Source organism: Acanthopagrus latus, chromosome 14 (genome assembly GCF_904848185.1).
Source record: "Acanthopagrus latus isolate v.2019 chromosome 14, fAcaLat1.1, whole genome shotgun sequence".
Classification (NCBI taxonomy): domain Eukaryota; kingdom Metazoa; phylum Chordata; class Actinopteri; order Spariformes; family Sparidae; genus Acanthopagrus; species Acanthopagrus latus.
The window spans coordinates 2657524-2680176 of record NC_051052.1 but is presented as its reverse complement, the minus strand read 5'-3'; the positions used below and the strand labels follow the sequence as shown (position 1 = coordinate 2680176).

The 22653-nt window shown below is 40.6% G+C and overlaps 2 protein-coding genes across 3 annotated transcripts in view; one reads left to right on the top strand and one right to left on the bottom strand.

The window, feature by feature from the left end:
- tmbim4 (transmembrane BAX inhibitor motif containing 4) overlaps positions 1-22653 on the top strand; it is a 46806-nt gene that overhangs the window by 12142 nt on the left and 12011 nt on the right. Inside the window, exons 1-3 of one of the 2 annotated variants that reach the window (XM_037122219.1) lie at positions 17696-17889; positions 18468-18576; positions 21189-21294. In XM_037122219.1, coding sequence (XP_036978114.1) covers positions 17799-17889; positions 18468-18576; positions 21189-21294 — 306 coding nt within the window. In that variant the 5' untranslated portion in view covers positions 17696-17798. Of the gene's footprint in view, positions 1-17695; positions 17890-18467; positions 18577-21188; positions 21295-22653 lie in introns of those variants that run through there. The other variant, XM_037122220.1, reaches the window with a different exon arrangement.
- Positions 9413-12735, bottom strand: LOC119032730 (beta-2-microglobulin-like). Its single transcript, XM_037122222.1, has 3 exons — positions 12577-12735; positions 10290-10562; positions 9413-9910 (listed from the first exon to the last, which is right to left on the bottom strand). The coding sequence occupies exons 1-3, from the start codon at positions 12638-12640 to the stop codon at positions 9897-9899; spliced, it is 351 nt and encodes a 116-aa protein (XP_036978117.1). The 5' UTR covers positions 12641-12735; the 3' UTR covers positions 9413-9896.

Below are 22653 nucleotides of genomic sequence, written 5' to 3'. Positions count from 1 at the left end.
GCATCCCAAATCAAACACATTCACACACTCTCACACTCAAGTCCAGATGCCTGCATGTCCACAAGGCCCTCCACACATACTAATATTTCATCCGAGCTCCCAATCCCCAGCCCGAAGTCCTCCACAGCCATAATCATATATTGGCACCTAATTGACTAAAGACAAAACAAAATAACATAAAATAACATAACTCAGCATAATTCAAGAGAAAATCCATCCCTCCCTGGTGAGTGATCTGCAACTGAGAATTATTATTCAGCAAACAAAGTGCAGGACAGCATGGAACCTCCTTATTAAGAATTTTAGATAAGGATTTAGTGACTTGTAACCAAAACACCTGTACTCCAGGGCATTCCCAAAACATATGTGTGAAGGTGCCTAAGCAACCTTGCGTGCATAATTGGCAGAGGGGGGATGATTCCAACTTCATTGTATGTCTAAGTTTAAGAGTAAAATATGATCTGTGAACAATTTTTAGATGTATGGTTTGATGATTAGTGCCCAAGTGATATTATTCCATATTGTTTCCCATGACATTTCAGAGTTTATCAGAGCATAAATTTTATGCCAAAATAGTTGCCATTAGTTTATAAGATGCCTGCAAAATTTGGGTATACAATGCTGATACAGTTCCCCTGGTGTTGGTAGTATTGTACAGTTTTTTCGTCAAGTCATGTTTAGGCAGCTCTGAGTTCCATGGAACTCCATAAGTCTTCATGGCAGCATGGAGCTGAAAATATAGAAAGCGAGAAAATCGACATAAGTTATACTGTTCCTTCAAATCTTCGAATGTGTGGAGACCATTAGAACTGAATAATTGTCCAAGTATATGGATCCCATTGTTTAACCATATAGGGTAGGCTGCTGGTCGTCCACCTATCAATAAATTCAATAGGATTCCATACGAGGTCAAAAGGTCAGAGCAGTCTGGGGTAAAATGTAAAATATATAACAGTCTTCTTAAATTATCTGAACTGAAATGGCCTTTCACAAACCCAGTTTGATCACAATGAATTAGTTTTCCTAAGTATTTATTAAGACGGCGTGCCAGTACTTTAGCATATATCTTCATATCTGCATTGATTAATGATACTGGCCTTTATGTTTTTTGAGCAGAATTGATATTAGGGCTGTGTTTGTTTGTTTTAAAAAAGAGTGTTTTGCAATTGATGTAGTTATCATTTTCAAAAGCATAGGGCCCAGTTAAGGCCAAAACTTGATATACACTTTAATGGGAATACCATCTGGTCCCAGAGACTTATCCAAATTCTTCTCTTGTATTGTGTCCCATAATTCTTTTAAAGATATACTATCTCCTAAGGCCTCTGCTTCTAAACTAGGCAGTTTTCCCAAATTAAGGTCACTAACAAAAATGTCTGAACTCATCTGTACTGAGTAAGATTTCAGAGATATAAAGATTTTTATAGAAATCTAAGAAAACTGTATTAATTTCCTCTGGAATAGTGCATATCTTGCCTTCTGCGGCTTGTATTGCAGAAATGCATGCTCGTCTCACATTAGTGCGAAGGCGCATGGCTAACTCATGTGACAGTTTACTGCCATTGAAATAATGATATTCTCTGGACTTTTGGAAACTCTGCATCTTTTCTAAGAAGTGCATTAAGTTCATTTTTCACTTCACTGAGCTGACCTGCTCGTATATCACAGAAGGAATTTTGTTGAGCTTTTTCCGATTTTGTCAAACATGTCTCTAACTCAGCAGTTTTTAGTTGGCATGAGCGATTTAAAGCTCAAGCAAAAAATGTGACATTGTCTTTCATAAAACCTTTAATGGCATCCCAAACAAACCTAAAGTCTTCCACTGAATCTCCATTGAGTGAAATGAATTCATATGGCTTCAATTTAAATTGAGCACAAAAATCATTATTTGAAAGTAACGTAGCATTAAATCTCCAACGAGGTGCTTTTTTTTTAAATGGTTGGAAATAAAAATTTAACATTAACTGCATGGCGATCAGATAGAGAAGCCAGAATTATGTCAGATTGTTGTGTTACTGGAATTAATGTACTAGATACAAAAATATAATCTATTCTAGAATATGATTTATGTATATTGGAAAAAAAGGTGTACTTTTTAGCTCCTGGATTGGAAAATCGCCACACATCCACCAGATTAAGGTCTAGCATGTACTGTTGTAGTGCTTTTGAACAGGATAGCTGGGCACTTCCCACTCGAGGATTTGATTTATCTAACATGGGGTCTGTTATAGTATTCATGTCTGCCCCAATGACTAAATAGTAATCTGATGAATTCATTAATAAATTGGATAGTTCTGAATAACATTTTTTGTCATAATCAGCTGGGGAATAAGCACTGACAAAAATAATTTTCATATTTGACATTATTACTTTTACAAAGGCAATCTTACCTTCATTATCACTGCCAATATCAGTGATGTTTAAGTCCAGTGAACGTCTAATAACTATCACACCTTTTGTTTTATCATCCACAGAGGATGAGGCTACAACTTCATACTTGGGGTTGCTGAAGCTCTTCACTGACTTACTGTTAAGGTGTGACACCTGAGTAAGAGCCACATCCACATGATTCTTATCAATAAAATGTAAACAAGCATCTCTTTTGATTACCCCATTTAATCATTGCACATTCCAAGATAAGACAGATAAACTAGTCATTACTGTCACTGATGAATATAAAATATTCACCTATACAAATCTTGCCCGCCCCCCTCTCCCAATGCTGCGGTCACAAGTTGATCTGGCCTTCTTCTGCGACCCAGAGGTGTCTGTGTGTCCGCTGCGAAGACAGAAATAGGTCATACCGCCTGTCACTTGTGTAATTCGATTAGCAGAGGCTTCCGCGCTTGTGTTTTTGTCCCTCAGTGAATGTGAGTTCAAGTCCCGTAATTGTTTTTGTTGTTGTTTTTTACTTTTATTTTATTTACAAGGGTTATAGTTCCCCTGTGTGATGCAAGTCACGAGTACGTATTTTTAATAAAGGTTCATTAGAGATACACATTCACAGGAAGAGCAACTCTCCATTTTCCTGTTTATAACGTCCTCCATAACAACCAGCAACTTTGATAGAGCCACTGAGGGTCAGACACGTTTAATCAAACAGCAGCCCGAACACGTTTCAGGTATGTTTTGACCAGAGAAACCTGAACAAAGAGGCAGATCTGAGGACAGCTACGTCTTCTCTTCCCGTTTTCAACATCTGTTGTAGCTACGGTGATCACAGACGCATTCGGCTGACGGTCGCAAGTTACTATAGCCCCACGTTAATCCGAAACAGCGGTGCGCTCTTTCAAAGTCGTCTGCAACATGCAGCAATTTCCATTTCTCCATATAGGTTTTGACCAAAAAATCAATCATTGTCGAGCCACTTTCTTCCTTCTCTGGCACATTCAGCAGCCTTAGATCATTTTGGCGATGTCGATTCTCAAGCTGGTCAATCACGTCCATAGCGTGCCTCAGTTTGTTTTCCAAATGTGTGATGCGCTTGTCTTGAGAAATCGATTGGACTCCAGTGTCGTGTAGCGCCCCGCATTATTTTCAACTTTTGTCTCAAGAGTTTCCACTCTTTTGACCACAGTGTTGAGCAGTGTGTTATTGGCGGTGGTCAGGTCAACTAACTTATTCACCTTAGAAGTCAGATCAGTCAGTTTGGCACCAAGGCTGACAATTGTCTCTGGCATCTTTGGTTTGTTTATTTGTTGTGCGGTAAAGGCTCACCCAGCAGGTCGTTCGTTGTTAACCAAGTAGTTGATTGCGCTCCTTTTTAGGACACCTGCTAGTTCTTTTTACAGTAATGTAAGGGGAAAAGCTGTAAATGGACTTTTAAGGTTTTAATCCATTTGTTTGACACGCGTGGGGGAGCCACGAAGCCCTTGCGACTGCTCACTCACTCGCGCATGCTCACTCCCTCATGTCTTTGTTATGAATGTCTGTACTCACAAATTACTCATGGGTGAAACAGTGTTCACGCCGAGCGGCTCGAGAGCTGCGTGGAGACTGTTGTTAGCTGTGGCATTGAGTGCGCAGCGTCCAGGTTAACTTGTGACTTTTGTTACAATCGAGTATTTCTTTCATTCCACACCGCGTTCAAATGGTTACTGAATGAAAGCCGTCGTTTCCTGCCGCATACATCGTTATTAAGCTGAAGCCAAGTCGATGTGAAAATTGTATATACTGTCATACAGCCTGCTCGTCAAACAGTCTGCAGAATATGTTGACATCCAGCCCGACCTCAGCGCGAGGTCAGTCAGCTGTGGCAAAGCGTGAAGCGCCCGGATCAACCTGTGACAAAAACACCTGTAGCGACCGTCGACCATGGTTCATAGGAAAGCCCAGTCATGTCTATCACTCTTCTCAAGGTATAAAGATGAATATCAGATAATCGTGGTCAGATAATCGTCCTGACCAAGAAAGATTATCTTCTCTTATAAGATTATCCTATACGAATATCCTGTGGTCTGTGGTGTGTTAAGAGTGCATTTATCCCGGTAATTTGCTCGGAAACGGGTCACGGCCGACAATCTTAAATGTTAAACTTGTTAAATATTTAAGACGAAAATTTTTCATGTGTGGGGAAACTCAACACCTGAGTCACTACTCCGTGAAATGTGACGTGAAATGCAAGGTAGCCAACGAAACTAAAACAGAGGCGAGATCTGACCAGTCTTATACTGCAGTCAAGCCACCCTCCACTCAGAAATCCCCGGTCAACCTAGCCGCCACTTAATTTGCAGTGCCTGTACATAGGCGATATTAGTGCCAGAACAGAATTCAAAATAAAAGGAGACACTTACAAAGGCAGTCTGCAATTTCACACAAATACAGTCAATCAGCCAGTCTGTTAATTGATTGATGAATTATTTAAACATTAGTTAATTACTTAATTGAGCATTTAAGGAATTAATTCATTGATTATTTATTTATTATTCAATTCATATTACCATCCTTATTCTTATCACACTGAAGCCGTAGAAGATGTGGGTCATGACATTTCATCTGTTTGTACAATTAGTCCAACATAAACATAAACACAATAGCTGGAGTTTCTGATGAAGAATTTCAAAATAAAAGCCCACTTAATAGTCAAATATTTTCAATATTTCCCTCAAATTCAGATCCACATTAAGAGGAAAGTACCAGTTTCCATAGACTCATTTCACTTCAGACTGATAGAACTCAACCTCAGAGACTCACTCAGATAATTCCAGGAAGATCTGGATGAATTTTCAAAATAGAAGCCCTCTAAAATGTGATTTGTGATGATATTTTCCTTTGATTTCAGATTTACTTTAAAAGAAACCTGCCCATTTCCACAGACTCATTTCACTTCAGACTGATAGTACTCAATGTCAGGGTTGCACTCACATAATTCCAGGAAGTTCTGATGTGGATTTTCAAAATTAAAGCCCTATTAAAATTGAGATTGTTGATAACATTTCCTTTTGATTTCAGATTTACTTTAAAAGAAAACTACCTGTTTCCACAGACTCATTTCACCTCAGACTGATAGTACTCAATGTCAAAGTTGCACCCAGATAATTCCATGAGGATCTGATGTGGATTTTCTAAATTAAAGCCCTCTAAAATGTGATTTTTGATTATATTTTCCTTTGATTTAAGATTTACTTTAAAATAAAACTATCTGTTTCCACAGACAAATTTTACCTCAGACTTATAGTACTCCAACTCAGAGTGTCACTCATGTAGTTCCAGGAAGATCTGATGTGGATTTTCAAAATTAATGCACTTTGAAAATTGAGATTGTTGATAATATTTCCTTTTGATTTCAGATTTAATTTAAAATAAAACTATCTGTTTCCACAAACTCATTTGTGTTCACATTGATAGTACTTCAAGTCAGAGTGTCACTCATGTAGTTCCAGGATGTTCTGATGTGGATTTTCAAAATTAAAGCCCTCTAAAATGTGACATTTCTGCTAATATTTCCCTTTGATTTCAGATTTACTTTAAAAGAAAACTACCTGTTTCCACAGACTCATTTCTGTTCAGATTGATAGTACTCAACGTCAGAGTTGCACCCAGATAATTCCATGAGGATCTGATGTGGATTTTCAAAATTAAAGCCCTCTAAAATGTGATTTTTGATTATATTTTCCTTTGATTTAAGATTTACTTTAAAATAAAACTATCTGTTTCCACAGACAAATTTTACCTCAGACTTATAGTACTCCAACTCAGAGTGTCACTCATGTAGTTCCAAGAAGTTCTGATGTGGATTTTCAAAATTAAAACCCTCTAAAATGTGACTTTTTTGCTGATATTTTCCTTTGATTTCAGATTTACTTCAAAAGAACAGTACCTGTTTCCACAGACTCATTTCACTTCAGAGTGATAGTACTCAACGTCAGAGTTGCACTCAGATAATTCCAGGAAGATCTGATGTGGATTTTCAAAATTTAAGCCCTGTGAAATGCAAAATATTTATAATATTTCCCTCAAATACAGATTGATATTGGAGGGAATCTGCCTGTGTCCACAGACTAATTTCACTTCAGACTGATGGTATTCAACCTCAGAGTTGTTCTCAAATTATTTAAGCATTATTTTCCCTCCAAATTCAGATTGACATGAACACCTCTCTCAGCAGGGCCAATTTCACCAACCCAGCCACCCCGGAAGACTACCATGTCCTGTTGTTTCAGTCGCAAAGTGTTTCTTCCTTGTCTGACTGCCACATGTGCTCATGTTGGCCAGATTTTTATCTTCTGCCTTGTGTGCTTATAGTTTTACAGTCTTTTACCAGTGCTAGTCCCTCTCCCTTTAAAGAGTTTGCTTCGTTGTCTAAGTTCTTTAGTTTGCCTATTATATAAGTGGATTTGTTCATTTGAATTTAAATGATATTGTCTATATACAGTTCCTTCTAAAAGTATTCATCCCCCTTGAACTTTTCGTCACGTTTTCACCACAAATGTAAATGTATTTTATTGGGATTTTGAAAATTTTGAAAATCCACATCAGATCCTCCTGGAATTATCTGGTTGCAACTCTGACGTTGAGTACTATCTGTCTGAACAGAAATGAGTCTGTGGAAACAGGTAGTTTTCTTTTAAAGTAAATCTGAAATCAAAGGGAAATGTTAGCAAAAATGTCACATTTTAGAGGGTTTTAATTTTGAAAAAATCAACATCAGATCCTCCTGGAATTATCTGGGTGCAACTCTGACGTTGAGTACTATCAATCTGAACAGAAATGAGTCTGTGGAAACAGGTAATTTTCTTTTAAAGTAAATCTGAAATCAAAGGGAAATGTTAGCAAAAATGTCACATTTTAGAGGGTTTTAATTTTGAAAAAATCAACATCAGATCCTCCTGGAATTATCTGGGTGCAACTCTGACGTTGAGTACTATCAATCTGAACAGAAATGAGTCTGTGGAAACAGGTAATTTTCTTTTAAAGTAAATCTGAAATCAAAGGGAAATATTGGCAAAAATGTCACATTTTAGAGGGCTTTAATTTTGAAAATCCACATCAGAACGTCCTGGAACTACATGAGTGACACTCTGACTTGAAGTACTATCAATCTTAACACAAATGAGTTTGTGGAAACAGGTAGTTTTCTTTTAAAGTAAATCTGAAATCAAAGGAAAATATCATCAAAAATCACATTTTAGAGGGCTTTAATTTTGAAAATCCACATGAGAACTTGCTGGAATTATTTGAGTGCAACTTTGACATTGAGTACTATCAATGTGAACACAAATGAGTTTGTGGAAACAGGTAGTTTTCTTTTAAAGTAAATCTGAAATCAATGGGAAATATCATCAAAAATCACATTTTAGAGGGCTTTAATTTTGAAAATCAACATCAGATCCTCCTGGAATTATCTGGGTGCAACTCTGACGTTGAGTACTATCAATCTGAACAGAAATGAGTCTGTGGAAACAGGTAGTTTTATTTTAAAGTAAATCTGAAATCAAAGGAAAATATCATCAAAAATCACATTTTAGAGGGCTTTAATTTTGAAAATCCACATCAGAACTTGCTGGAATTATCTGAGTGCAACTTTGACATTGAGTACTATCAGCCTGAGGTGAAATGACTCTGTGAAAACAGGTAGTTTTCTTTAAAAAAAATCCACATCAGACCATTCTGGAATTACATTAATGACTCTCTAAGGTGAAGCACTATCAGTCTAAACAGAAATGAGTCTGTGGCAACGGGCAGTTTTCTTTTAATGTAAATCTGAAATCAAAGGGAAATATTAGCAAAAGTGACAGATTTGAAAGGGCTTTTATTTCGAAAATCCACATCAGATCCTCCTGGAATTATCTGAGTGCAACTTTGACATTGAGTACTATCAGTCTGAAGTGAAATGAGTCTGTGGAAACAGGCAGTTTTCTTCTAAAGTAAATCTGAAATCAAAGGGAAATATCTGTGGATCTGAAATATATTATATAGATATAATATAATATATATATTGAAAATATTTGACTATTAAATGGGCTTTTATTTTGAAATTCTCATCAGAAACTCCAGCTATTGTGTTTATTTTTATGTTGGACTGTGTGATCAGAATAAGGATGGTTATATGAATTAAATAATCAATGAATTAATTCCTTAAATGCTCAATTAATTAACTAATCGTTTAAATAATTCATCAATCAATTAACAGACTGGCTGATTGATTGTATTTGTGTGAAATTGCAGACTGCCTTCGTAAGTGTCTGCTTTTATTTTGAATTCTGTTCTGGCACTGCATTACCGTAATATCGTCGATATACAGGCACTGCAAATTAAGTGGCGGCTAGGTTGACCGGGGATTTCGGAGTGGAGGGTGGCTTGACTGTTTTCCACTACTGGTGTTTGAATGAGCTATTTTAATGTTTTTAATGGGTTTAGCGTTTGCGCTAACGTTAACTGTTATGCGCCACCGTTGGCTCTACAGAAATAAAAAAAATCTCTTAAGATTTATATAATCCTTATATGTGTACCACCTTTTAGACATAGACATATATACACAGACTATACATAGAAGCCTCATTGAACACCGGACGGTACATCGACATCACTGACATTTTGGATGTGGCAGCTCTGCCCCATGAACTGATACAAGTCAATGGAGTGAACTTTACAAAGAGCCATATGTTAATGCCACTCATTTACACATTCACACACATGGGGATATACACAATGTCTCTAACGTTCTCTGATTATAAACGTTAACTATGTATGTTCAGTATACAGCTGAACAGACTTCAGTATACAGGTAGGCACCAAACCCACGGATGTATTTTTATAATGTTTTGATGAGATGAAATCACCTTGTTGTAAAAGTGGGGGTGTTCCAACAACCCCATCCCCAGGGGTGCAACCCCAGATAACAAATTGGTCATTAGTACTACAATTAAAGTATAAAACGTAATGGTTTGTGTTTAAAAAAGTTAAGACATTGGAAAATTTACAAGGCATTTATTTAGAAGAGAGCATTAACAAACACCTTGAATAGCAAATCAAAATGTATGAACACACTTCTATGTAGTCCAAAAGAACACCCCTTTCCTTAAATATTAACCTGACTAATTACCATTTGATCACCTCATTTAGCTAAAAGAAACTTTTCAAGTCATGAAAAAAACAATTTGTGTACAGAAACAACACAATTTTATCAAATCAGTTTAAACAAACACAGTTTTCATATCAAAGGCTGGAAAACAGGTTGCAAGTATTCTAGGTTATCTAAGAAATCTAAGCAATACAAATCACTAAAGACCTGCAGCCCATGCATTCTTTCATATAATAAAATTAGTGAAATGTCCCCTTAATGTGATATAGATATTTGGTTCTGTGAGAAGAATAATGAAGAAGAAGGGAGAAACTCTGGTCTTCTTGTTTGGAGATGTGAAGAAAAGATGCCACGAAAGCTAAGGCCTGCTGAGTTACATGTTTGGCACTGTAAAAAGAAAAGAAAAAGCATACAGAAGTTATTATCAGTCTCATTAAAGGTGCTGGAGCAACATTTGCATTTACAACTGAATAATTTCACCATATGCATTGAGATTCTTCAGGTTGCATTTGATTATCTGTGTATTTAGCCTGGGAGTCATGTGCAAATGACTTCATACATGTTGTCCATTTTTTTTTTACCAATATGTATATTTCTTTAGACCTGAATCAAGATGCAAATTTAATAAAATCCTTATCAATAAAATAATATCGCGTCATTCTTGAGCTGTGGCAACCTATGTACTCTCTGAATGTCTCTTTTGCAGTTTTATGAGACTCCTTGGTTAACAGAACATTACACACACATTGGGCTGAGCCCAACTTACCCCAAACATACTCTCTCATGTTTGCCCCATGAGTGACCTTGCAGCTGAACTGTTGTCCACGCGTGGGTGTGAAGGCCACGTTCTTGGTCAGATGGAAGTGCCAGTCCGATTTGAAGGCCAGGTCAGTCTGGTTGGCATTAGAGAGTTCCTCTCCATCCTTCATCAGTTGAATAGTGATGTCAGGGGGGTGGAATCCACTCACATGGCAAATCAGGATGTTTTTTACCCCAAACTCTCCTGGGCCAGCGGTGTACACCTGAACCTTGGGTGGAGCTAGTGGTAACATGGAGAAAGAAATGATGTCAAATTTCCATGAAACACATAGTGTGCCATGTTTTGTGAAGCTTACTGAAAGAAATAAAAAAACACTTGTCAATATTTGTATAGACAACAGCCTTTAGAGGACACTGTCACAGCCAACAGCAGTTTTATGACTGACCTGCCAAAATAAAACTGAGGTTTTTGGTCAGACAGAAACTAGAAACTAAAAAAAATTAGATTGAAACTAGGAATGTCCTGAGCCGATCTACAGGATCGAGGGCGATACGGGCATTATTTCACATACCCCCCCCCTTTTTTAAGTCAGAGCACAATTTGTGGCAGAACGCACACACAACATTACTCTGGCAAACCTGTGGATAAAATGTCTGCAGTGTGAAATTTGTCAGAAAGTGAAAGAAGTCCAACAGCAACATGTAAAGGCCCCCACACACCGCCTAGATGCAAACCAACAGCTACCTGCCTTTATCCCACCACTCTGTTGCCTGTTGTCTGACCTGTTCTGCAGAAAAGTTGCATTGAATCATACCGCCTCGACGGCTGCAAGTTACACAGTAGTGTGTACGCTCTGCGCTTGTGCGAAATCGAGTGGTGCTAGTCTCTCGCTAGTGACCAAAAATGTTTATCATGTTATTTTTCAAAATTTCGGTTTCACAGTATAAGAGAGTATTTTTTTTTCATGCATAATCAGGTGTTCACAGCATTTTCAACTGGTTGAGAGAGGAATTACTAGCCTCTTTTAGATAGAAAAGGCAGCACATCTGTCTATCTGAAAGGGAGGTTTAATATTCCTTCTTGTCCAAAAAGCCGCCACTTGGGTTAGCTTAAACATGTGATGTGACGTGAAGCACGAAGTTGGGCATGAACAGTGACGTACAACATATGCATCGGAAGAAATGTGGCGACATTTGGCAGATTTACTTAATTATAGACCCGTCGCCCATATTCTCGCCTCCTCACACAATGAACTTTGTGCAAAATAGCAGAGCCCGACCAATTTATCAGTATTTGACTTTATCGATTTATCGGCTGATTTACTGAAGTTTGATTTGACCAAGCAAACATGAACTACAGCTGGCTTGACCGTAGTCTGTCACTGCTGCTTGTTAGTTTAGCATGTGCTGAATCCTGTTGTGGGATCAGTCAATCTCAGATCAGCACCTGCCTTTTGCTCCATAGGCTGCACATATGAATAGACAGATAGTTTTGCACCACATATCTCAGTGGAAAGGCATGTGTGATTTGTAGTTGATGGAAACAGAATCCGTGACTCGTGGGGCAGATTCAAACAGTTGTACTCATCGACATGTGTTTGTGTTTTAAAAGAACACAAATATTTTCATGAGGAATTATTTTACATTGAACGTAAAACTTTATCCTCAGATATATCAAGAAATGCCAAAAAAAAAAAAAAACTACAGACATAAAAACATAAAAAACAACACGTGTGTATAAAACATGTCTTACACAGTCACTATTCACTTGGAACTCATTATGACGTTATGTCACCAATAATTTAAAGATTCATCAGTATCTGTATGTACTTTACTGAAGCCAGATGAGGGTGCTAACCCTAACCCAAAGCACGGAGTTGGTGCTAAAGAAAAACGAAACTGAATCCAGACTGGGGAATTCCGTCGAATCATGACAAACACATTGCACAAGGTTTCCCTTTTACATTTGACGATAACAACAAATCTTTGTATCGCAGGCTTTCTAACAGAGACAAAGCAACTTCGCAGATGTACACCCTATTGCCGGACATTATGCCGTTTGAAAACATACAGCCTAATAAATCACATTAAAAAACAGAAAACAAAAATGGAAAGAACATGCTCTACAGTACACACATATTCCATCTGAAAAACAAAGTACACTAAACACTATAGTCCAATATTCACTTGCAAGGATAAACGCTATTTTACTTGAGATGCCGTGTCTGGCAACTCTATAGTAAGAAAACATAATCACAATTTAAGTTACAGAAGGTGAATGTTGGACTACTCACAGTATTTGGAGTTGTCTGAACAGTAGACGACTGCCAGCGCTGCTAGAAAAAAAACAGTCCTCATGTTGACAGATTCTTCTTTCACAGAAGTTCAAATGAAACAGCGAAGCGTACAGCAACGTCGTTCAAAACGCAAGACTGAAGCGAAAGTGTGGAGTAGCGCAGATAAATAAAGTGCTTTAGGACTGCCCACTACATGACACGAGCAAATCATTTATTCCAATCACACAGTTACTAGGTAGAATATGATCAAACAGGTTTGCGCATTCTTTTTTAATAATCCTAACAAATCGTGACCCCAAGACAGGAAGTATGTATTTAAATCCCAAAGTTTAGAGACTTTCAGAAATCAGTTTCAGTCCCTCTGCTATTTGGCCCTTTTCTCTTCCTCCTACTCTATGTGCCCTCTTAGGTGGGATTGAAAAAAAGAAATAAGGAGGATCCCTCTTTTAATATCTCACCTTCCTTAATTTGGCTTTTTTCAGCCTCCACTTTCCTTATTTTCACAACTTTAAATCTTTATTGAATGCATGATTTAGCATGTGTTTGTATATATTTATTTTGTATAATCATTTTGTGTGTGTGTTTTTTTGTGTGTTTATCTATTTGAATATGGGTAGCTGTTTTTATTGGCCTTTAGGTTTGGTATGTTCCAAAATTAAAACATGAACTAAAAATCATGATCATGTCACATAATCAAAAAGCTGCTGAACCACTTTTGATAATAGCAGTATAAGAGCAACAGTCTGCATCCTATATGCAGCGTTATTAACTAACAGGACCCTTGGGCCAAGAACAGTCTATCATAGGCCCTGCTCACTAAACCCTCACTGACTTAAATGAATGAGTGAAAAAGGTATTAAGAATCCAGATGCTGTATGAGAAGTGGGCAAAATCACATTATCTGGTCAAAGACATTTCTTTGGATAGTCTAGTGTGGCTCAGCTCAACTAAGCAGACTGCTCTGAACATGTAAAAAAATGTTTTTGACAGCTTCCTCGTGTTTTTGTGAGCAGCTCAAAAATAAATAAATATAAAAGACAAAGGGTGAAACAGGCTGCAAACAGGCCCAAGATGAGTGCTTATACAACAGTCGGATTGAATAACAGAATCACTTGTGCTATCCAGAACTTACCTCTGGCTAAGGACATAGTATCATTCATCAACAAACGCTGGTAGGTTGTAGCCATGGACCCTTTCAGGTAAACACCTAGAATTGTTTTAACAATACCCAACCTCAAAATTATGTTGGTGTGGGCTGATTTTCCATCCAATGCCCAACCCACCACACCTACATTTTTGAGCCCTGATGAACCAGGCAACTCTATAGCAGCTGCCAATAATTAAGTTTACTCGCAAAACAATCAGATTCTACTGTCCCCTTAGAGGAAAAACGTTTGCCATGAAAGGTCATGTACATGGAACATGCTGAAACGTCCATGTAGATTTGCATACAGTGTATAAAATAATTCAACCCTATGGATTTATTACCCCTTTTATTGATATATATTGATATATTTTATTTAAAAAAATACCAAACAAACCTCTGATGTTAAAGTGACAAAAGATAATAGTAATGTCAATTAATTACAAATATATGTAATGTAAAATTGTATTGCTCCTCCTTGAACCGGCACCTTATCGTGGTGGAGGAGTTTGAGCACCTGAATGATCCTAGGAGCTATGTTGTCCGGGGCTTAAGAGAGGCTGGACTCTCTTCTATTCTGGAGTTGCCCGCGGTGAGAGGCGGCGAGCTGGTGTGGGCTTGCTTATAGCTCCTCGGCTCAGCCGCCTGTGTTGGAGTTTACCCTAGTGAACGAGAGGGTCATTTCCCTGCGCCTTCGGGTCGGGGATAGGTCTCTCACTGTTGTTTCGGCTTATGGGCCGAACAGCAGTGTAGAGTACCCAGCCTTCTTGGAGTCCCTGGGAGGGGTACTGGAGAGTGCTCCAACCGGGGACTCTGTCGTTCTACTGGGGGACTTCAACGCTCACGTGGGCAGCGACAGTGTTACCTGGAGGGGTGTGACTGGGAGGAACGGCCTCCCCGATCTGAACCAGAGTGGTGTTTTGTTACTGGACTTCTGTGCTAGTCACAGTTTGTCCATAACGAACACCATGTTCAAGCATAAGGGTGTCCACATGTGCACATGGCACCAGGACGCCCTAGGCTGGAGGTCAATGATCGACTTTGTGGTCGTGTCATCTGGCCTCCGGCCGTATGTCTTGGACACTCGGGTGAAGAGAGGGGCTGAGCTGTCAACTGATCACCACCTGGTGGTGAGTCGGATCCGTTGGCAGGGGAGGAAGTTGGACAGGCCTGGCAGACCCAAACGTATTGTGAGGGTCTGCTGGGAATGTCTGGCAGAACCCTCTGTCAAAGAGGTCTTTAACTCCCACCTCCGGGAGAGCTTGGACCTGATCCCGAGGGAGGCTGGGGACATTGAGTCCGAATGGACCGTGTTCTCCACTTCTATTGTTGACGCGGCTGTCCGGAGCTGTGGCCGTAGGGTCTCCAGTGCCTGTCATGGCGGCAATCCCCGAACCCGGTGGTGGACTCCGGAAGTAAGGGATGCTGTCAAGCTGAAGCAGCTGACGGGTACCAGCAGGCCAGGCGAGCGGCAGCACGGGCAGTCGCGGAAGCAAAAACTCGGGTCTGGGAAAAGTTCAGAGAGGCCATGGAGGAGGACTATCGGTCAGCCTCGAGGAAATTCTGGCAAACCGTCCGGCGCCTCAGGAGGGGGAAGCAGTTCTCCACCAACACTCTTTACAGTGGAGGTGGGGAGCTGTTGACCTCGACTGGGGATATTGTCGGGCGGTGGAAGGAATACTTCGAGGATCTCCTCAATCCCACTGACATGTCTTCCATAGAGGAAGCAGAGGCTGGGGACTCAGAGGTTGACTCATTCATCACCCAAGCCGAAGTCACTGAAGTAGTCGGGAAGCTCCTCGGTGGCAAAGCACCGGGGGTGGATGAGATCCGCCCTGAGCACCTCAAGTCTCTGGATGTTGTAGGGCTGTCTTGGTTGACACATCTCTGCAACATTGCATGGCAGTCGGGGACAGTGCCTCTGGACTGGCAGAAAGGGGTGGTGGTCCCCCTATTTAAAAAGGGGGACCGGAGGGTGTGTTCCAACTATCGGGGGATCACACTCCTCAGCCTCCCTGGGAAAGTCTATTCCAGGGTACTGGAGAGGAGAATTCGGCTGATAGTCGAACCTCGGATCCAGGAGGAACAATGCGGTTTTCGTCCGGGCCATGGAACACTGGATCGGCTCCATACCCTCCGCAGGGTGCTCGAGGGTTCATTGGAGTTTGCCCAACCAGTCCACATGTGTTTTGTGGACTTGGAGAAGGCATTCGACCGTGTCCCTTGTGGCATTCTGTGGGAGGTGCTCCGAGAGTACGGGGTCAGAGGCCCTCTGTTAAGGGCCGTACGGTCCCTGTACGAGCGGAGCAGGAGCTTGGTTCGCATTGCCGGCAGTAAGTCAGACCTGTTCCCGGTGCATGTTGGACTCCGGCAGGGCTGCCCTTTGTTCTTTGTTCTGTTCATTATTTTCATGGACAGAATTTCTAGGCGCAGCCACGGCCCGGAGGGGATCTGGTTCGGGAGCCACAGGATTTCATCTCTGCTTTTCGCGGATGATGTGGTCTTGTTGGCTCCTTTTGGGGAGAGCTACTGCCTCAGGTGGAGGAGTTTAAGTATCTTGGGGTCTTGTTCACGAGTGAGGGAAGGATTCAACGTGAGATTAACAGGCGGATCGGTGCAGCGGCCGCAGTAATGCGGTCGTTAAACCGGTCTGTCGTGGTGAAGAGAGAGCTGAGTCGAAAGGCGAAGCTCTCGATTTGCCGGTCAGTCTACGTTCCTACCCTCACCTATGGTCATGAACTTTGGGTCATGACCGAAAGAATAAGATCCCGGATACAAGCGGCTGAAATGAGTTTCTTCCGCAGGGTGGCAGGGCGCTCCCTTAGAGATAGGGTGAGGAGCTCTGTCACCCGGGAGGAGCTCGGAGTAGAGCCGCTGCTCCTCCACATTGAGAGGAGCCAGTTGAGGTGGCTCGGGCATCTGTTTCTGATGTCCCCGGGACGCCTTCCTCGGGAGGTGTTCCTGGCATGTCCCGCTGGGAGGAGACCCCGGGGAAGACCCAGGACACGCTGGAACAACTATGTCGCCCAGCTGGCCTGGGAACACCTTGGGATCCTCCCAGAAGAGCTGGAGGAAGTGTCCCGGGTGAGGGAAGTCTGGGTGTCCCTGCTTAGACAGCTGCCCCCACGACCTGGACTGGATAAGCGGAAGAAGATGGATGGATGGATGGTAAAATTGTATTGTACATGGTCTTCGTGATTTCCTATACATCACTGTCACTGTCAAAACATTACATAGAACATTAAGTTTAAAGTAGAAAAAAAAGTTTACATTCAAACATGTGGATATTATAGGTAGATATAGGTTCCATGGTGCCTTGTCTACTTCCAATACTGGAAATATGTATATTGTGTATATTGCAGTCTATTCAAATCAAGTGACATACTTTTAGGTTTGGTTCATGAATAGTTAAGTGCCCTCTCGGGTGCCATTCCAATGGGTGATTTGACTTCATCAAAAAGTCCATTAATGCATTGTACCACCATACATTGAACTGGAGGGAAAAATATTACCAAAAGTTTTCCAAAAGGGTTTACATTTGACCAATGAGCTCACTATATAGTCCTCTATATTGAAGTCCAAAGGAGGTGAATATGGAGTAATAACTGGAGTCGATGATTTCGGACAAAACCTTTGTCTCTATACTTAGAGATTGTGAGATGTTTCAGCAAGTTCACCAAGGAGGCATGTTTATTGCATTTATGCTTTATTTCATTAATAGCCAATTCGCCCTTAAAATCATCATATAGTAAATGGTGAGAATAGCTTATTTTCAGAACATATGAACTCAGTTTTACATACACCAATGTAAATTAATCTCCTGGTTTCATTAAAAAGAATTGAGTACGTTACGTTTTCAACATAACAACAACATTAATACAGATTGTGGAAAAAACAGTGCAGCCGAAGCCCATAGTTTTATTTAAAAAAAAAAAAAAAAAAAAAAAAAAAAAAAAAAAAAAAACCTGTCGACAGTTTTATTGCGCAGCCTCTTCACGTCAGTCCTTCCGTATTGTTCACGACCCGCAGCGACTAACGTTTGTAGATCAAACTGAGAAACCGATACAGTCAAACGATGAATAGTGATAAATACCCGAGGTCTTCTATTGAAGACGACTTCAATTATGGCACAAATGTCGCTTCAGCCAGTGTTCAGATACGTATGGGTAAGTCAAGTATGGGTTGTAATGCAGGAGCATCCTGCCTATCGACAAGTCAGCTGCTATCGCTAGTTACTAAACACTAGTATACGGCAGTTACTGTAGAAAGATAATATAGACTGCAGACAATTTACTGTTTATATTCTAGCCATTGTTAAAAGCCTATGATTACTTAAGTTTCCAGCTGACGGGATAGGCCGGGCTGTAAGGTTAGCCTATAGTTAGCGAAATCATTGCAGTGTCAACGCTGTTAGCGCTGATACATGGTTTAAACACAAGTAGTACAAAAAGCGTTGTTACATGGTTTTGATGGCTTTAAGTCCAACCTATATTGTTACTAATTACTCAAACGAGCTGCTGCTCATATTGGTCAAAACTCAGCATTACCATTAACATATTGAGCTGTTTCCAGTTACCCTGTTACCTCTGGTTCAGATTTAATGATATGTTTCGTTAAAGGAAGCTGATGGTATCTCACACATTAACTCACAATTCGTTGACTGTGGTGGAAAAAAGTGTACAGATAAGGCTGATGGTTAAGCTACTGTTATCCTGTCGCTCTACTGCTATTTTTGTTGATTCAGATTTCCTGAGGAAGGTGTACACACTTCTGAGCCTGCAAATCATTCTAACCACAGCCACCTCTGCCCTCTTCATGTTCTCCCATACCATCAAGGAGTTTGTTCATGCCAGGTGAGGATGGTCATATTATTATCTAACCAAGATGTGAATGATGATATGTCAAAATAAGAAACAACAGCCTTATGGCCCACTTAACAGTAGAAGCTTAGGGAACCATGAACCTTTTCATCATGAATTCCACACAGCAACCAACAGCCACAGTCCATATAGCTGTATCTCATGAGTTGTCACCTATTAGATTGTCAAAATTAGAAATATAACAGCTAAATTCCTAGATAAACTTTGAAGTGTCCAGTGACCAAACAGTATTGTAAATTCTCTCAATGTATAACCAAGATGTGCTTTAGAGAAATGGGTGTAGCCTTTGCAATGTAGACTTTCAGTATAAACTGTCAAGTGGGCAAAACATTTTACTTTTACTTGTCATCATTATTAGCTAATGGCTATGACATTTTATGTAGTATAAATTAGCCTGCTGGCTAACAAAGTGCACCACATTTGAATTTCAGCCTTAGGAATAGAAAGACCAGCAAGTTAGGAGTTTGCTTAGTGTGATGTTTGTTGTGTCTGTTTGTTTCTTCAACATCCAAAATATTCTTCCACTGCCGATTAATATAAATTATCCTAATCATGGTTTCTTCTTGCCATTACCTGCCTGGTGCTAGCACTGTTAAGATTTTTATGAAAGAGGTGCGCTTGACAGACAGATGGTCGACACAGACATACCATAGGAATTCTAAAATGGAGGCTTACCTTAAAGTTGATGATATGGATCAATGTTTTCTACTTGCATCAAACATATTGGATGGATAAACTGATCCAGAGTTATGGATTACACCCCTAATCTGTTGTGGGTCCCACAAAAGCTGAGAATGCAATTATCTGATTAATACACATCAATATCCATGCAAATTCGTACATTGTTATAGCTGTTCATTGCATACCTTGAAAAGATATGGTACATGTACTCTCATCTACACAGTGCTTTTCTAGTTTGCTGACTACCCATAGCACTTTACAACACGAGCCACATTCACACACACATTCATACAGTGGCGAAAGAGGCTGTAATGCAAGGTGCTGCTGATCTACTCACCATAAGCATCATAGTATTTCCTGTCCACAATACTTCTATGCTCAGCAATTGACATACACTCACACAACGATGAAAGCAGTTTGGCAAATTGATTGATTCTACTCCCTAAACAGTTGAGTTGAAATTATAATGTATCATTATCCAAAACAAGGATGGAGAGAGGTTTCACTATGGTAGATGGGGAGGTGGGTGCTTAGGTTGGCAGTGGTTGAAAAGCCGAGGCTTCTGCTGAGGTTGGGCGCGATGGAGATCCTGGGCTGGAGCTCATGAAGGGTGTCACAGGGAATGGTTTCAAGTCTGCTCCATTGTCTTTGAAATCAACAGTAGAACTCATTCAGTTGCTTTGCCAACCGCAAGTCATTTATGAAGTGGGGGGCTGCAGGTTTATAGTTTATTTTCCTTGGCCCACTCACGACAGTAGCAGCAGGGTCATTGGCTTTAAAACTGTCCCTGTCACCCCTCCCCACTTCCTCCTTCTTCAACCTTAACTGGATGAATTAAGCCGTGAACCAGAGCTTGTCATCATCATAACTCACCCTGGTGCGTGATGGTATACAGCAGTCCCCACAGAACCTGATGGATGATGTCACAGCCTCTGTGCACTCAGTCAGTACAGTCCAATCATGCCTGAAGATCCTCCCCAGCCTCACTGGTCTGCTTCTTTGATGTCCTCATAACAGGTTTGAAATGCTTTAATTTCTGCCTGTATGCAGTAATCAAGTGGACCATGATGTGGTATGAGTGGCATAGCACAGTGTGGGGGACCTCATGATAAGCACCACTGACTGTGGTGTAACAGTGAGCCAAAACATTGCCTTCTCTGGTTGGACATTAAGTAAACTGTATTTGGGGATTTCTTGGTTGAAGTGTTCTTTGTTGAAGTTAAGTATGTCTGCTCTATGCACAGTATCTGGCTGGCAAGCACATTTTGCATGTCCTGCACGTTGGCCTGCGGTGGACTGTAAGAAGGGCAGAAGGGGTTTACAATTAATGTAAAATGATTCCAGACCATAAGAACAGTGCTGCAGGATCACTGTCCTGTGGTTCGCACCAGCCACTGTTGATAAATAAACAAATCACCCCACAGAGTTCCACTCTGAAGAGTTGGAAGCTTTCCAGCTGCAGCTTAAAGTCTGGTTTCAAATAACACAGAAACATCTCCATGAAACTCAGAATGGATGATAAATAAAAGTCTCTGGTTTTTCCCCACAGTAACTGCACTTTGTCAAATTTATTGCACAGTGCAGAGTGCACATTGGATAGGAATGTCCAATAATTACACTGTAATCGGAGAACAATTGAAAATAAGTCAGCTGGAGTTGTTCCCCTGATGTTCATGAGCTCTTCTCTGGTGAAAGAGCTTCGGGTATCACAGTTTGTAAACAAAACAAGACGAAACAAGAACATTCCTTGTAACCAGACATTGCTCTTAGTCTAAAGCCCACACTTTCCTCTCAGATGCTGATGAATTGAATGTATTTCTGCCATTAGTAAAATGACAAAGTAAAGTATGTAGATATGTTTTTTGTATTTATGGCTCTTTCTGACGATCTGATTTCTTCCTCAGTCCTGCTGTGGTTTTGGTTTCAGCTCTGGGCTCCCTGGTTCTTCTGCTCTTCCTGGCCATTTACAGACACCAACATCCAGTCAATTTCTACCTGCTGCTAGTATTTGTAAGCCTATGTTGTTTCCAGCCTATTAAGTAGTTCATTGATTTATCTCACAGGCTCAGTGTTATGGAACATAATATTTAGATGAGCTATTTGGTGATTAGTCGCATATCATTTGCACGTTTTTATCTGTTCTAAATGTACACTATATTGCCAAAAGTATTCGCTCACCTGCCTAGAATTGCATATGAACTTAATATGAAGTTGGTCCACCCTTTGCAGCTGTAACAGCCTCTGGGAACGCTTTCCATACGGTTTAGGAGTGTGTGTTCTTCCAGAAGCGCATTTGTGAGGTCACATACTGATGTTGGATGGGAAGGCCTGGCTTCCAGTCTCCACTCTAATTCATCCCAAAGGTGTTCTGACGGATTGAGGTCAGGACTCAGTGCAGGCCAGTCAAGTTCATCCACACCAAACTCTCTCATCCATGTCTTTATGGACCTTGCTTTGTGCACTGGTGCACAGTCATGTTGGAACAGGAAGGGGCCAACCCCAAACTGTTCCCACAAAGTTGGGAGCATGGAATTGTCCAACATCTCTTGGTATGCTGAAGCATTCAGAGTTCCTTTCACTGGAACTAAGGGGCCAAGCCCAGCTCCTGAAAAACAACTCCACACCATAATCCCCCCTCCACCAAACTTTACACTTGGCACAATGCAGTCAGCCAAGTACTGTTCTCCTGGCAACCGCCACACCTAGACTCATCCATCAGATTACCAGATGGAGAAGCATGATTCGTCACTCCAGAGAACACGTCTCCACTGCTCTAGGGCCCAGTGGCGGCATGTTTTACACCACTGCATCTGACGCTTTGCATTACACTTGCTGTCTCTGCAGAAAGTAAGCGACCTTTGTGCACTATGCATTTCTGCATGTGCTGATCCCGCTCCGTCATTTTATGTGGCCTACCACTTTGTGGCTGAGTTGAGTAATTCCCAGTTGTTTCCACTTTGTTATAATACCACTGACAGTTGAATATGGAATATTTAGGAGCGAGGAAATTTCACGACTGGACTTTTGCACAGGTGGTGTCCTTTCACAGTACCATGCTGGAATTTACTGAGCGACCCATTCTTTCACAAATATTTGTAGAAACAGTCTGCATGTCTACGTGCTTGCTTTTATACACCTGTGGCCATGGGAGTGTTTGGAACACCTGATTTCAATTATTTGGATGGGTGAGTGAATACTTTTGGCAATAGAATGTCGCTTTTTAAAGGGATATTTTTCAAATTATCAAGTTAATACTCTTATCAACATAGGAGTGGACTAATATGCTTGCATAATGCAAATGTAGGTTTAGTGCAACAGTCCAAACAATGACAAATACTGTCCACAATATTTAAGCGCCAATATTGTGTG

Coding starts and splice junctions, on each gene's coding strand:
- LOC119032730 (XM_037122222.1), bottom strand. CDS start 12,640: ATGAGGACTGTTTTTTTTCTAGCAGCGCTGGCAGTCGTCTACTGTTCA. Junction 10,563..12,576: donor TTCAGACAACTCCAAATACT/GTGAGTAGTCCA, acceptor TGTTACCACTAG/CTCCACCCAAGGTTCAGGTG.